General features: G+C 33.6%; 1 protein-coding gene across 5 annotated transcripts in view; it reads right to left on the reverse strand.

Moving 5' to 3' along the window:
* Window positions 1-16005, reverse strand: part of KCNH8 (potassium voltage-gated channel subfamily H member 8) — a 576797-nt gene that overhangs the window by 153580 nt on the left and 407212 nt on the right. For 2 of the 5 annotated variants that reach the window (XM_089691130.1, XM_089691146.1), the window contains exons 8-11: window positions 14328-14408; window positions 10069-10266; window positions 4375-4574; window positions 1815-2064 (exon numbers count right to left, since the gene is read on the reverse strand). In XM_089691130.1, the coding sequence (XP_089547256.1) occupies window positions 1815-2064; window positions 4375-4574; window positions 10069-10266; window positions 14328-14408 (729 nt within the window). The remainder of the gene's footprint in view (window positions 1-1814; window positions 2065-4374; window positions 4575-10068; window positions 10267-14327; window positions 14409-16005) is intronic. The other 3 variants (XM_089691150.1, XM_089691157.1, XM_089691138.1) reach the window with 2 other exon arrangements.

The following is a 16005-nucleotide window of genomic DNA, read 5'->3' on the forward strand; positions in this document are numbered from 1 at the left end:
ACACCTAAAACAGATTTGACCCAGCCTATAGTTTCATAACATAACAGAACAGGCTTAAATGTATTAGTTGATAGATTTAATACTTTGAGTAGCTGACCTAGAATAAGTATGCACCTAGGAGTTTTAATTTGTTCAAGGTGATTGACCTAAAGTATTGAAGCCAGAGGATCAATATACTAGCATTTTCAGGAAGAGGTCAGAAATAGCAGCCCTTATATTCCTTACTAGACAGGTAAATCTGAACAGCTAAATACACAGATGAAATACCTATATGAACACTGCAACTGCCAAAGCATTTGAATCCATGTCTATCCAGTCCTGATATTTACACAGCTCTGCTCACAGCACAGCCTGTCTAGCAGGTGTTTATTAAATGCAGCATTTTCACTTTCACCCACAGAACCCCTCCAAATGCTTACTTTGTGAATTGACAGTGAAAGAAATAAGCAGCACATTGATGAGTTCATCTCTGTGTCCCTCTTTTCTTTTCTGCTATCAGCACATTCCTTACACTGCAGCACACTTGATTAGCTACTTGTGCTGCTTTGACTTCCCCCTCTCTGATCTCTGTACAGATTGTACTTATACCAAGTAAAGTTCAGAGATTGGGACAGTTACATTAACCAGTTGGCGACCATTCTATAGCAACTTTATTGCTACAGGGAGGTCGCTGTGTGTAGAATCACGTATATATTTGTAATTCTGCACTTCTTGGTAGGGCACGTACCGCTGCTTCTGCTGTGATTAGTCAGAGGCACAGGCACCCACTGATCAGTGAGGATGTAAACGACTATGTAAACAAGGCAGAGCCGTCTCCTGTCAGTGGTGATGTGCTGGATTTTGTTTTCCTGCAAAGCAGGGAATACAATTCGGCACATCCCTTTGTAAAAACAATACAAACAACACATATAAACACTAGCTAGGCACACAATTAACCCTTTGCTCACCCTAGATGTTTAACCCCTTCCCAGCCAGTGTCATTAGTACAGTACCAGTTTATATTTTCAGCACTGATCACTGTTCTAGTGTCACTGTTTCCAACAAAGTGTCATTTAGTGTCAGATTGTCCGCTGCAATATTGCATACCCACTAGAAGTTGCTGATCACCACCATTACGATTAATTTATAAATAAATAAAAATTCCAGTATATACTATAGTTTGTAGAGGCTATAACTTTTGCACAAAGCAAACAATATATGCTTATTGGGTTTTTTTTTTACCAAAAATATGTAGCAGAATACATATTGGTCTAAATTTAGGACATTTTTTTATTGAATATTTTTTATAGCTGAAAGTAAAAACTATTTTTTTTTAATTGTCTGTCTTTTTTATTTGTTTTTATTGTTGTGGGGATCAAATATCACCAAAAGAAAGCTTTATTTGTGTGAAAAAAAATATAAAATTTAATTTGGGTACAGCGCTGCATGAGAGCGCAATTGTAATTTAGTGCTGTATAGCAAAAAATTACCTGGTCAGGAAGTGGGGTAAATTTTTCAGAGGTTAAAAATGCATATAATTACGTATTGTTGATTACAGAACTGGATCACTGTTTATCTTTTATGTCTGATAAACTAATATAAACATATACAAAAGGGTTTGTAATACTTTTTAATGTATTAAGTACCAGCAGACTCCAGATTTTGGTGTAATCTAAGCTGTTTTTAGCTTTAGTATGTTCTAACTAAACTAGAACAGGCATGTAGATTAGAAAATTAGAATGTAGTCCAAATATTTGATATTATTTGTCACTTTACAGTAGGCTTCATTGTATTGTTTCACTCTATTGCACTGAAACATTTATTACAGTACATACCTAGAATAGCCAACACCATCCCATCCTTTAGAACTTCCATGGAACCTGAGCACACCAAATAAATTGCCTGCAATGCATCTCCCTGCCGAAGTAGGTACTCTCCAGGAGCACAGAAAGAAGTTTTGATATGAAGAGACAGAGACCTGAGGCAACCACGGCTAGCATTCTCAAAAAGGGATAGTTGTAAAATCTCCTTGTTCAAGTACATGGTTATATCCGAACGTAGCTCATCTGGAAACTCTTTCAGGAGCTGTCAAATTCAGACATGGAATTAATGCAGCTTAGAAAAATGTATCATTTTGGGCTTAGCATGATATCAAGCTTTCATCCATTTAAAGATGTAACAAATCTCTCCTACGGATTTCTAACTTGGATACTTGTGTCATCATTTAAAAATAAATAATCCTGCAGCTACTGTTGTAATGAAACTCAAAATTGATTTCTGGAATGCAGGCAAGTTGTGGCAATCAGAATTGCTAAAAATGTTACTGAAAAGGGAACAGACAATACATACAATACTGACACGTGGGCAACATTGGGCAGCATGCAAAAAATGCTGTTTTAAAGGGGATCTTTGGGTTACTCTACCACATTGTAATATTTATTTCAACTAAATTAAGCTATAATGAGACAGAAAATGACTTAGATGTGTTGTCATCAACAGTGTAGCATTTGCTAAATGTATGATCATAATCGTCTAAAGTAATCTTCATGCCTCTGCAAAATTTGGCTTGGTAAACTCAGAACAAATAAAGATATAAAGAATTATCCAACCCAACTCTTTACAAATATTTTTACAAATTAATTATTTTAAATTTGGCTAAAGTGAATCTGTGGCTATCTGTTATTACTAGCATTTAATAGGCACATTAAGGTATTTGCCTATTACCTCACCATAGATATCAAGTGGCTGGTTACCCCAAATCCTGGGTGATAATGGGAAACGTCACAGCAACTAATCAGATATCATTCATTACAAATGTAATTTAAAAACAAAGTGGCTTATTTACTAAAGCGGGAGAGTGAAAAATCTGGTGCAATTCTGCATAGAAACTAATCAGCTTTCAGGTTTTATTGCCAAAGCTTAATGGAACAAGTTGAAAATAGAAGCTGATTGGCTACCATGCACAGCTGCACCAGATGCTAGGTGCACCAGTTTTAATAAATCTCCCCAAAGCTGTCCAAAGTATTTTTTTTCCAATAAAAGTAGCAATCTGTATTTATTCAGGTGTAAGAATACCTCATCACTATACTATATGCCCTATTATTTGTCTCTAATAGTGATACCATGATAAAAAGGCAAGTCAGAATAGTATGGATATCTTTACACGGTGATGCACAAGGGGGGTTTGATCTACTAGGTGAAAAATGCTGTTCAGTTTGCAAGAGAATTTGTATTTTGCAAAGAAGATTTTCACTTAGCTTAGTGAAAGTGGAGAAAATTCACTTATAAAGAGTATTCAATCACATGTAAAGGAAAATATAAAGAACAATATTTTTGTTTGCGCATGATTGGATGATGGAAGTTAGCAGAATCTCACTTTATTCACTATTCACAATCTAAGGGTAAATTGTCTTGGAAAGTAAATAGCCTATTTGCCTTTAGTAAATCAAAGTCTCACAGCTGTGCACCATTTGCCCTTAACTGAGATTTAAAAACAGAGCTGAAAGCACAATCGAAGTGCCTTCAGGTCAAAAATGCAATGCAGAACATTGTAAAATTGTAAAGGCTAAGTTCCCCCTTTTGAACATAAATAAATAAGTAAAAACACATTTTTTTCAGGTAAAAAAATGTGTATTTATTTATTTTTTTAAGCCGCAGGTGCTGGGTACAATGTCAGGCTTCTGCAGATTCTCTGGATAGCTGTCTGCTTTTACGTCCGATACAATCAGGCAGTTATTGAAGCCTGGGACAATTACTGTCAGACTCCCAGGTGCAATGTCCAGCTTCTGCAGAACAGAAATCTTCTAAGGAAGGATGGAGTAGGAAATGGGAGACGGTACCAATTTATCAGTGCAGGTACAAGAGCAATTGTGCCAGGATTTCTAACATGCCTGATCAACTATTCCTCTCAAATAACCTACTGCTGCCCTATTCAATGTTCAGCTGACCACAAACATGAGCTTGTAATCAGCTTTGGACACATTTTGTGGAACAGACAACTGCCATCTTCTGTCTATGGATACTTTATGACAGGCAGTGTTCAAAAACTAAAATGCAAAGCACTGTCAGGATCTAACTCTGCACTTTTCCCATGGCCATAGTCATGCCAAGGGAACATGATGAAGCAAAAAGAATGACAGTCAATTGGCATCAGTTATGATGTTATCTGCTGACAGTAACTTTTTTTAACTCTAAATGAAATTGTGCTCTTGAAGATACAATAGTTATGGATTGATAGATAGAAGCAACCATTTCATTTTGGTTATGGTTTCTGTAAAACACCTTGGCATTACCATTAAATAATGTATTTAAGAAGTATTTATAAAGCTATGTTTTTAACAATTCTTGACAAAAAAGTTCTAAATTTGCTTAAGTAGAATATAAATTGTACATTACCTCATGGGAATCTATCCCATTATTGACAGACCAATTGGTTTGGAAATATTCAAGCATTCTCTGCTTCAGTTGCTGTGGAAGGTGGTGTACCCGTATAAAATCCTTCAGATCCTTGGTTCTTGTGTGATAAAGTGACCATCTGGAGTACATTCGCTGGATTATAGCTGTCACATTACCAAAGACCAAGGCATGCATCAAGGCTAAACCAAAGGAAAAATATTATTAGATTCCAAATTATGGGGAGCATGAGGTAAACAAATGTTGAAGTTATTTTTTTTGTATTTTCAGTGTAAATTACTGCTTTATTTTAAAAGGGCACCATAAACTTTCCAATAATAGCATCTGCACATTTTTGCAGGCTCCTAGATTGATGATTGATTGCAACAGAGTATGGTTGTTAAGGCTTGAAACAGGTTGATGCAGCTTAGAAGGAAGTAAACTGCAATTGAAAAGAATGCCAGTTTAAGGTCACAATATACATGAACAGAAAATCCTGGAGATATGTCTCTATACTGTAAATAATTTGATTCTTAAGGAACTATAGGCAGTATAAGGACCTGTGTCGCTTTTGTTTGGATCAGATACGTTTTGCATTCCCATACAAGTCTATAGGAATTTAAAGTGATAATAAACGCCCAAAAATTTAATATATTGCAGCTTACCATTTCTTAAATGTGGTGGCTGCATCAGTTTTATTTTTTAGACTTCCCGGTGATCCAGCGTGTAACACACTTCCTGTCTTAGGGTGTCTGCATTCTGGATGAAGTAGTAAAGCAGACACCTTTGGAAAAAATAAAATAAACAGTAGGGGGCGCTGTGTGAACATTCCAAACCACTAATAACAAATCAATCATATGATGAAAACCACCTCCATTAAGCATGAGAAAATAAAAAATGTAAAAAATACTGTAATTTAAAATTTTTATCTCTATAAAAAATGAAATTTCAAAAAAGTGAAAAACACAGTATCTCCTACTTTTATTTTATGTTAGTAATTTCTTATCACATTGGGTTGGCAGCTTACTCAGAATATACACTGTGGCACGGAGTTTAACTTTATAACCTTGGGACAGAAACATTGTCAGTCAGGGAAGAGTGTAATATTAGACTAGCAGATATAAATTAGTTGGTTAACAAATTGAAGCTGAACTCCAGCTGACACTTTTTAAGTAGTTAGAGCAAACATTTTGTTTTCCTTTTGGGATAAAGGTTTTACATGAATGAATAAAAAGGTGATCATTGTGAGCACCCATCAATGTTAAATAATTTGTCTGAACCTTCTAACTGCTATTTTGTCTGTACAGCTTGGTCTGTTAAAGGAAGTTGAAAAATAACAGGCTTACTGACCAGATCAACAGGAAAAAATAAAGGAAAATACTAAAAAAAAAGAACACTAATGCAACCGCCACATATAATTTGTATGCTGCAACTTAATGAATTTTTTGGGGGGGTTTAATGCCACTTTAAGTTTTACTTCCCTTTGTGCTGAATGTGCTTGTATGCACTGCTCCATTGGTCAAAGCAGCTTAATAGAACAGTGGAATTATAGTCACATAGTTTTAGGTTTTTTCTAGTTAGCAAAAAATAATAACAAAAGTGGCCTATTCCACTAGGCAGATACACAGACTTTCCCCCAAATACTGTATGTGGTCCTTGAGGACTGAAGTTGGACAGCTTTTGAACAGATGTTTTAGCATTAGGATGCCTATGCCTTTATTGCTACTTAAATTGAATAGTGTGTGCAGGTAAATCTAGATTGCTATGCCTTGCAGTCCATACAAATATTTACATAATTCCTAATTAAAAATTGCTCACTGAAAAATAGGAAAAGACAAATATTTAAAAAAACATAATTTTGGGAAATTTTCAAATATGAAATGGATTGCTTTATTTTACATTTTTTAGATTTCAGCCAAAGCATTTTTTTTTTTGGAGAGAGTAGGGAAGGAATGGAATTCCTGCTATTGTTTTTTTCTGGTCTGTGTCATGTTTAGGGAGATTTCATCTCATTTCCTGTTGGAATATCTCTCTAGTGTGGATAGAGACTGCAACAAAAAAAACATTTTTTCAGAAAATTTGGAGGGGATAGAAACTTCAGGCTTGTATTTCTATACTGTGATATCATACCACAGTGAAGACCATTTCCTTATGTCTTGCCCTGCTGTGACAGTCTGTCAAAGGACAGGACAAGAGGTAAAATCTCACTGAGGTCAGAGACAGCAATTCAAATGTGATATTTATTTTTTCTAATTGTATACAAAGCTAAAAAAAATGGCTAGAGCTCGGTTTCATCATAATTTCTCCAGGGCTGGACCACCCTTCTTAAAAATGATTTAGCATACAAAATTGCTACAAAAGCAATTTTGTTATTTAAAGTTATTAGAATTTAACTTTCTCCTATGTGCGGCAAGCTATTTTTTGTAAAAGCTTACAAGTCTTTTTCTTGTAATCAGGACAACTAAGGTCATTCTGTATTTTGTATGTATGGAGAATGCTTCCAGAAATGTTATCTGGCTTACAGCTTTTTCTAGCAGTTTTTTTTAAATTTCATTCCATTACTGGAACTGATCATGTGACTGTTGCAGGCAGACCTTCTCGCTTCACACACAGGACAGAAGAAATGAATTCAAAATGCAAAGTTAATTAACCTTTAAAAACTTGATACACATAGACATAAACAATCATGAAGACAGAATGCAAATAAAGGAAGCTGTAAATGGCTTAATTAGTCACTAGACTAGCTGTCTTTTAAGTTTATATTATCGTACAATGTATAGTTAGCAATACTGATTATGATTATATATATATATATATATATATATATATACACACACACACATATACATACATAGGTTAATGTGAAAGTCATTTATATTTTCTAGTAATTGTTTTTTTACCTGCTGATGTATAGAATGTTGCTGAAATGGAAAATGTTGATGCAGGAGTATTTATATACTGCTGAGCTAATTAGTGTAATACATCTTATCATTTTCATTTAAGTAGCCCGCCTTCTGTGATCTTTTTGAGTAAGCAGCATATTTTTGCATTAAATTAGTAGCTACCCCAGTAATAAATTACATTATTTTTAGAAAACCTTTCTTATTTAGTAATTAGTGAAAATAAAAAGATCAGAAAAAACAAATGTTTGGAAATGCAATGCCTTAACATGGGTTAATTAGCATCTTGTATGAAATTTAAATAGGTAATTTGCACTGATGGATTTTAACATAGATGATTATAAAGAACATGAATGCTAAAGTTTTGTATTTTGTATTAAGCCAAAGAATATAGGTTGCATATTTTGCACACTGCTGGTTTATTGGTTTAATATTTTTCTTTTTTACTACTTGTAAAACTGAATTTTGGCAAGTCATTTTTTTTTCCATTTTTTAGGTATTGTATCTGTAACCATATAATTTTGTTAAATGAATTAGTATATTTATTTATTAAAGGAAAACACTTTATAAACACATGCCATAATAAATTTGATTTTGTAATGCACCCTGAAATAATTTTCCTAATGATGCTAGCTTGAACTTCACTTATTATCTTTGCTAAAATGTATCTTTAACTGACCTCTAACCCTAACCTTGAATCTACCCCTAGTCACATCCATTGCCCCATTCTTAGTTTCTTAAAGCTATAACCCAAAGTCTAAAAAAGTCACCTATATGCAGTGAACTAATCACTGGCCTAGCAATAGAAGCAGCCAGTTGCTTAGTTAAGTTAAGTGGCAACTTGCTCACTGGAATATAAGGGGAATCTGGGCAAGAAGAAAGAGAAGAAGTCTCGGGTTAAATTGTTAACCAGTGCCCAGACTAGAATGCATTTACAAAGCTTAATGCTCTCATCAAATGCAACTGGAGATTTACTAAAGGTAATGTTTAAGTTAGCCATGCAAACTCATCATTTCACAATACAAAAGTTTCCAAGCACACTTTTCACATTGTATATGTAAGAATGTACAGTGTAATGGTTTACCAATGCCCAGACTATAATGCGTTCAAATAGCCTGATTTGCACAATGTATGCAGATGTGGATAGGTCCAGGCTGGACCAATGTAATTGTGCAAGTTGGATAATATCTGGAGTTCATATTTAAATGTATGTGGCTAAATTTTAGACTGGCCACACATGGGATGATTTTTTTTTCATTCAATTAAAGTATCTATATATCATTTAAATGATTACAAGTCAGTTATATACGTTATAATTATTTATTATAGGATGAATAGTCTTAGTTTATAACCTTTTGTATCTGAATAGTAGCTAGTATTTTTCAGGCATGGTTCACATTAGTGAAATTTCTGATGAGTGAGTCACACAGTACTAAATTGCATAACAATGGAAATAGCATTGTTTTCAATGATGGTCATTTACATAAATACAGCAGAACTGTGATGCAAGTTCAGGTAAGGGTCCTGTGCTACTTTGGTGCGATGGTGTACATAGACTTGAATGGATAGTATGGAAGTAGTAGTAGTACTAGTAGCATCAGTACTGGTAGTAGTAGTGCTACAGAAAATTGCATCCAAAAATCCATTAACATTGCATGACAATTGCAAACCACTAACACAAAAAATTGCCCAGCGCCTGCACTGCATAACTGCTCCTGAAATTGCATTCAAATCTCATTTCACTAATGTGAACCAAGCATTGGATAGTCTTATAGAACAAGAGCATGAAATATACCTACAGTACATCGCAGCAAGGAAAAAAAATCCAGTAAAAATGCGTCAGCCAAGACTGAAAAAGATATGTCCCTCAAGTATCCACATATAGTAGAGCAGTATAATAAATACTTAATCATCTATTAGCCAGGAAAAAGTATCAACATATAACACTGTTAAAACATTCATGTCAGAATGTATCCTGATAAATCAGTGTAACAAGACCCACACATAAATCATTGATTAAAATCACATTGTGCAGTTATTCTTCCATCTGCGTATGATGTCCCACTAGTGGGTGGCCATCAAATGTTCCATCTGTGTGGGCTTTATCAAGAGCAAAGACTGTTGTTAAAATTTGAACACGTCAGAAGTTATCAGCTTTCCCCATCTCACCGCCACATGTCAGGACCAGTGGCCGGGGCTACGAGAGGCCTGATATACTATTCCTCTACTCATCTCAATTGTAAAGAACATTTGCTAACAAGGCATCCCACACAGATAGAACATCTAATGACTACCTACCAGCAGGATGACAAAAACAAATGGCCAAGTAAATGCGCAATACAATTTTATTCATTGATTTATGCATCATGCATGGATCTTGCTACACTAATTAATTTTAACAGGATACATTTTTTGTCATGGTTGTTTTAACAGTGTTATATTTTGTTGATACATTTTTATACTTTTATAATGCTGACTGAATATTATTATAATTCTTTATAAAATAACAGTTTTATAGAACACCTACGCTAATAAATATTCAAAATATTGTAAATAGTTTTTCACAAACTAAACTAGAAATTCACAAACATTTTTATACTTTTATAATGCTGACTGAATATTATTATAATTCTTTATAAAATAACAGTTTTATAGAACACCTACGCTAATAAATATTCAAAATGTTGTAAATAGTTATTCACAAACTAAACTAGAAATTCACAAAAATAAAGGACTTTTCTTATGTAAAAAGTATTTATCACTTTTAATACAAATTTATAGACAAAAACATTTTTACCTCCAATTAGCATAATGCAAATGGAGAATATCTTTTCTGCATCTGTATTAGCAGAAACATTTCCAAATCCAACACTAGTCAGGCTGCTGAGTGTAAAATAGAGGGATGCGATGTATGTGCTTCGAATGGTGGGACCACCTTGTGTATTATTGCTATAGAAAGGCGACTCCAGTCTTTTCCCCAGCTCATGAAGCCAGCCTGCCAAAACAAATAGAAGCAGGGTGAAAAAACATATATAAAAAAATGTAAATGCATAACTATAGTCTATTTACAGGACATATCACAGACATGGAAAATTAAAGCAGTTCTCCCCAAACAGCAGATTTGATTGGCAGATAAGCCAAACTCATTAGGGTACAACAGTTTTTGTCAGGTGGTGGATATTACAAGTTTCTCATTTAAATTTGCCAAATTTAGTGCCAAGCTCAGGAGGTAACTAACAATAGCAAAATGTCACATTTCTGTAGAGTTATTCAACCTTTTAAAGCAAAGTACATTTACTTGTAAGCTCGAAAGAGCAGGGCCCTCGAACCTCTCGTATATTGTTTTGTTACTGTATTGTCTCATCTACTGTCCCCCACTATATTGTACAGAGCTGAGCAAACCTTTTGGCGCTATATAAACACTGTATTATAATAATAATAATTTGACTGTTTGCCCCAACCAAATATTAGTAGGCTACAGTTAGATACAGTATAATGTATAAAAGGACACTTAAGAGACTTCCAGATAAGTTCCCAAAGACCACCACTGAAAACCATTATATTTACTCATAGGAATTTATAGGAGTGCCTCTGATGCAGGATTTATACATGGTATGAAGACCTTTATTTACTCAAATATACCACAGCAAATACAGGAGCACTTTCATGCTCAATATACATATCTATCTATTTATCTATCTATCTACAGTATCTATCTATCTATCTATCTATCTATCTATCTATCTACAGTATCTATCTATCTATCTATCTATCTATAGGAATATATATATGTATATGTCAAAAGGAAGACCCTGGTTTTCCTTTTGAGAAAAAATAGTGACAGCAGTTTTTACTGATGCCCTCTAGTATTTAAATAATACAAATTACAATTGGATCTAGGCAAGGTCTCGAATATCCATTTTTCATAAGTTATGGTTGTGCATTTTAGACAACACTCAGCCAACTTTCACCCAAGTTTTTTTATATATTTCTAACAGAATTTGTATTGGAAACATTTATGAATTCTAGGTGAAAATTGCATAAAAACACTTATAAACCCCTAAAATATATCAAATCTAAAAGTTTTTCTGGTTAAAACTCAGTCCTTTTTTTGCCATCAGTGTTCTATTGGGGAGGAAGTGATAAAGAGATAATCCTTCCGTAGACAGTTGTCAAGGCAACAAATGTCACCATTTCAAGGGTTTCCCTGTATGCTCATTCTAATGACAACTCAAAATGTTTGCTTTTTTCCTTATTTCAGTCCCTGTGAGAGTAGTGAGAGTTGTTATTTTGTCAAAATACCTTACAAAACATGGCAGCTACAGTTCAGTTTAGTGGCAGTTTCACAAAAAAAAAATACTTTTGTATTACAATTAGCAATCTTATCCCTTTAGTAAAAATCTTAACTGATACAAATATTGGCTAAAAGTATTTGCAGTGGGATGGCATTGGAGCTTAGAATAAAATTTACTCCAAAGGCATACTGTATATATCTAAACCAACATAACATTTGTATTTAAAAAAAATTCTAATAAAGAAGAATCTCTTCTGTTTCCACCACAGTGAAATGCATGATTTAAAAGTATACTGTAAAATGTATCATGCAATACAATCCAAAACATGTCGATCACTTTTCGCATATTGCTTTTGACAGCTCAGCAACACATTTTTCCAATAATTCAATTGATTAGTCAGGTTACTTAATGTACAATAGACAGATGACAAAAGAGCCATAGTTGGACATATACCCTACCCAAAATCACAGAAGGTAAGACATCTTCTGTCCTTAACAAACTCATGACACATTAGGGTTCATTCAGTAAAGTCAAATAAGGAATTTTCATGTTGCAAAATAATTTTTATTTGGTTTAATGAATGAGGTGAAGCTTTGCTTACTTCCAACATCCATTCAAACACAAGCAAAAATATATTTTTTTTACATTTCCTTTGCATGTGATTGGGTATGCTTTGCAATATGAATTTTGACCGCATTCCCTAAGCCCAGGAAAAATATATTTTTTTGCCTTAATCAACCTGCCATGATTTTCCTGGTTTGGCTAATGCAGCATATTAACAGTAAAATAATTGTTCAGGGTTCTTCATATAAGTGATACTGGGGTAATAAAGAAGTGCTTGAAGAACCTCACATATTAGTGAAAATGTTCAAATTACTATAACTTTTTGGGGACTACCCATTGCTTAAAATGAATCATTCTGAATTTTTATAAACAGTTTGCAAGCCATTTTAACTGATGCACTGGTTATTATTTTATAAAGATCTTCAATTAACAAATGTAAATTATTCTTCTATGTGTTTTGAAAGTCCAAACATGCTGGAAGATTGGTTCAAACAACTATCAAGTCTGACAATTATAAGCTCTTGTTACCACAGCTCTGCACTGTCTGATTGAGGCAAATACAACAATTAATAAAACAGATTCCTTGTTTGAATTTATTGAGGTTGTGCCTAGAAAAATCACATAATGCACCAGTGTAAATTGACCTTAGAAAAGAACGAGTGTCTATCCAACAAATAGAATAATGCAAACAAAAGATCTAATTTGTTTGGTTTACATCTACATCTGAAGAATGCTCTTCAGTTAATTCATACATCCTCTTCAGTCAATTGAATTATCTTTAAGTTTACTGGTTTCTCATGTTTAGTCATGGAATAATAGCAAGAGGGAGGGGGGACACACAATTCCTATAGTCCTCAAATGATTTATTGGTCACAGTTTGTTCAAAACAGACAACACATTTCAGGGGGCTTTAAAAAATCCCCATTCATCAAGACTTAACAACTTTTGTTTATAGTTTATGTCTGGAAAGTGGATTAAGATCCTGTAATTAAGACTATGAAGCCTATTTAGGTCACAAAATACTCAAAGGATAATACAATAAAATATGGATGGAATGAGTGGAAAATTAGAATAAACATATACAAAATCCATATAAAAACAAGAAAAAATATAAAAATTGTATACAAATTTGTACAAAATGATCTTTAAGTTGTAAGTGGTCATTTCTGCATGTAATAAGCAGTAATAATTGAGTTAATATTATAGTTACATTTTTAGTAGAATTGGCCATATAGTTAATTCAAAATTTATCATCAAAACGTGCACATAATAAAATATTTATTAGAATTTTATACATTAACATTTTATAGCATAATTGCTTGTGGACGATTGAAAGTATGTATTTATTGCTCCCCAGCCTCCTATTGAATTACACATAAAAACAGCATGATACATAATATTTTAGCATTTTTTAGCATTTGACAATGTATGAAAATAAAATAATTATTCACAACAGATAACCAAGTTTCTGAACATTGGAAAGGTATGGGCAACTTCCAGTACTTCTTTCCTAACAGTGCAGACCTATACTGGAGATACACTTTACATGCTGTTTATGTTAGGAACTCATAATTAATGATACTTTTAACCAGAGTCTTTTCACATTCAAACATACAGTTAATTTCCATCAAGTTGTCAATTTCTCAGATTTAATTTACTTCCAACTAAAAGCTCAAACATAATAAGACTCAAAGGCAAAGTATTTACCCTGATTATGGTACTAAAATTCCACGTTAAATGTCCACACTTTATCACCAAGAAGCTCACAGAACCACAAGAAAGGCAAAAAATATACATAAGGAAAGCAAACAAATAAGGAAGGAATTAATTTATAGACTTTTTCAAAAGAAAACCACTTTTAAGTATGAGATAAGGAGATTAATTTGACTTGCAATTTATCATATCCATGTTAATATTCTGTGTATTTGATGATAACTGCCACAATAAGTTTACTTAATTTTGGCTTAATTAATATTAGTAAGTTACATAAAATTTGGCCATTTGCACAAATTGTATTTAGGTGGTGTGGAAATATAAAAAAAATGGAGGGCTATATTTCTACTGTGCTTTCAGTGTATAAAATATTTTTTAACTAAAAGATATGTGGGATTGTTTGCAATTTTTATTGTAACACGTCAGTTGGGCAAAATTCTTCTTTAATGTATACTCAAAAATGAGGATAAAATAATGCACTTACTTTTAGGGCGAATTTTTAGAGCCTTAGTTTCAATGCTGTCTGACACAGTTACAATCCACTTCCCGGACTTATTAGTTTCTTCTTTGTGAATACACCCAGAGAAACAGGAAGGGGAAAAAAATGACAGTAGTGTAATAAGGATCTAGTATTTTCTGAATTTTGTAATTTTGTTTGACATTTTTCTAATTTGTTACATTTTCATGTGTCATCTTATTTATAAGGGATTAAAATAGAATTGTTCAATAAAATAATCATTTCAACTTGTGACTTAATATATGCAGCACCAAAACAAGGTTCTAAATTACACAAATTGGGGAAAATTCATATACAGCTACATATAACTAAGAGATTTTTGTTACAGGCTAAAAAATGTTTAGTGTTGCTTGCTTTAAACATTCACAAAAATAATCATTCTAGACAAACAATGCCCAGTTTGTAATGTGATTGGTGTAGCTGCAGTAGAAAGACTAGTGGCAATCTGAGATTGAGTGGCAAACTAAGCTGGATAATGGCAACTTTAAGATTTTCAGGTTTTCCTCTTTCAAAATAGTCCCCACATCAGGTGGTTTAGAGAAATTCCTTCCAGGGCAATTTCAGAGTTTCTACACTATGTGGTTGATTTATTTAAAGACTGGAACATGTTTACTTTGCAAATTGCATTTCCACTTACTTTTAGTGAATGTGGTAAAATTCACTACATAAAAAGCAAGACAGCCTTAAAACCAATGACATACAAAAGAACATAGTTTATTTCAGCAATAACCACAGCTGTAGCCCCTGTCTAGAGAAAGCTAACTCTAATTCATTTCACCACATAGAGCTTAGTCATAGAGGTGGAAGATGTTAAAAAGGGAGGAACTTTTTATACACTGCAAGCTAACATAATTAAATACACTCTGGTGTTACTTAGGCACAGACATGGCATTGGTTTGCATATATCCTGACTAATACTCAACGTGCTATGTATTAGCCATATCCCTAAGTATCAAGTATAGAGTGCCAGGATATACAGAATATATGGGTATATAGACACATCATCCTTGGCATGTATGTAAGCAATGCATCTGTAAATTTGTAACCAATAATAATAAAGGTACTATCGTAAAACCATAAAAAATGTATTGTATACAAAAAAACTTAAAACTTTATAAATATAAAAACCCACAAGACATAAAGTTGATAATATAACCCACATCACCAGAAGAAGAAAATTCTGATAGAGTTCATGCATTGGAGCAATTCACCATTCAAAAAATATCATTATCTTTAACCCTTTCCCACCTGGCCTATAGTAAAATAACAGGCGGTCGGGACTTTTGTCAATCTGGGTGGACATTATATGATGTCCTCCCAGACTGCTGTCTCGCATGCATCCAGAGGACCACACTGCGGCAAGATCCATCACTGGATTTGTTCAGATGACTGATCTGTGTACTGTACTATTGCCAGTACCATGTGACCACTGTGACCAATCGCAGCAGATCACATGACAATTGTCAACAATGGATGGCTTCCTTTCATGCTATCCATTGTATACAATTGCATTGCTAGCTGTGATTTGTCACAGTGATCACATGGTACAGACTGGACCAATCACAGCCCATCTGTGTCAAGTGATTAGCTGTGACCAATCACAACTAATCACAACAAACTGAATGAATCGATTTAATTCAGTAAA

The sequence above is a fragment of the Staurois parvus genome, unplaced genomic scaffold (genome assembly GCF_062004578.1).
Source record: "Staurois parvus isolate SC_StPar_1 unplaced genomic scaffold, SC_StPar_1.0 ptg000021l, whole genome shotgun sequence".
NCBI lineage: Eukaryota > Metazoa > Chordata > Amphibia > Anura > Ranidae > Staurois > Staurois parvus.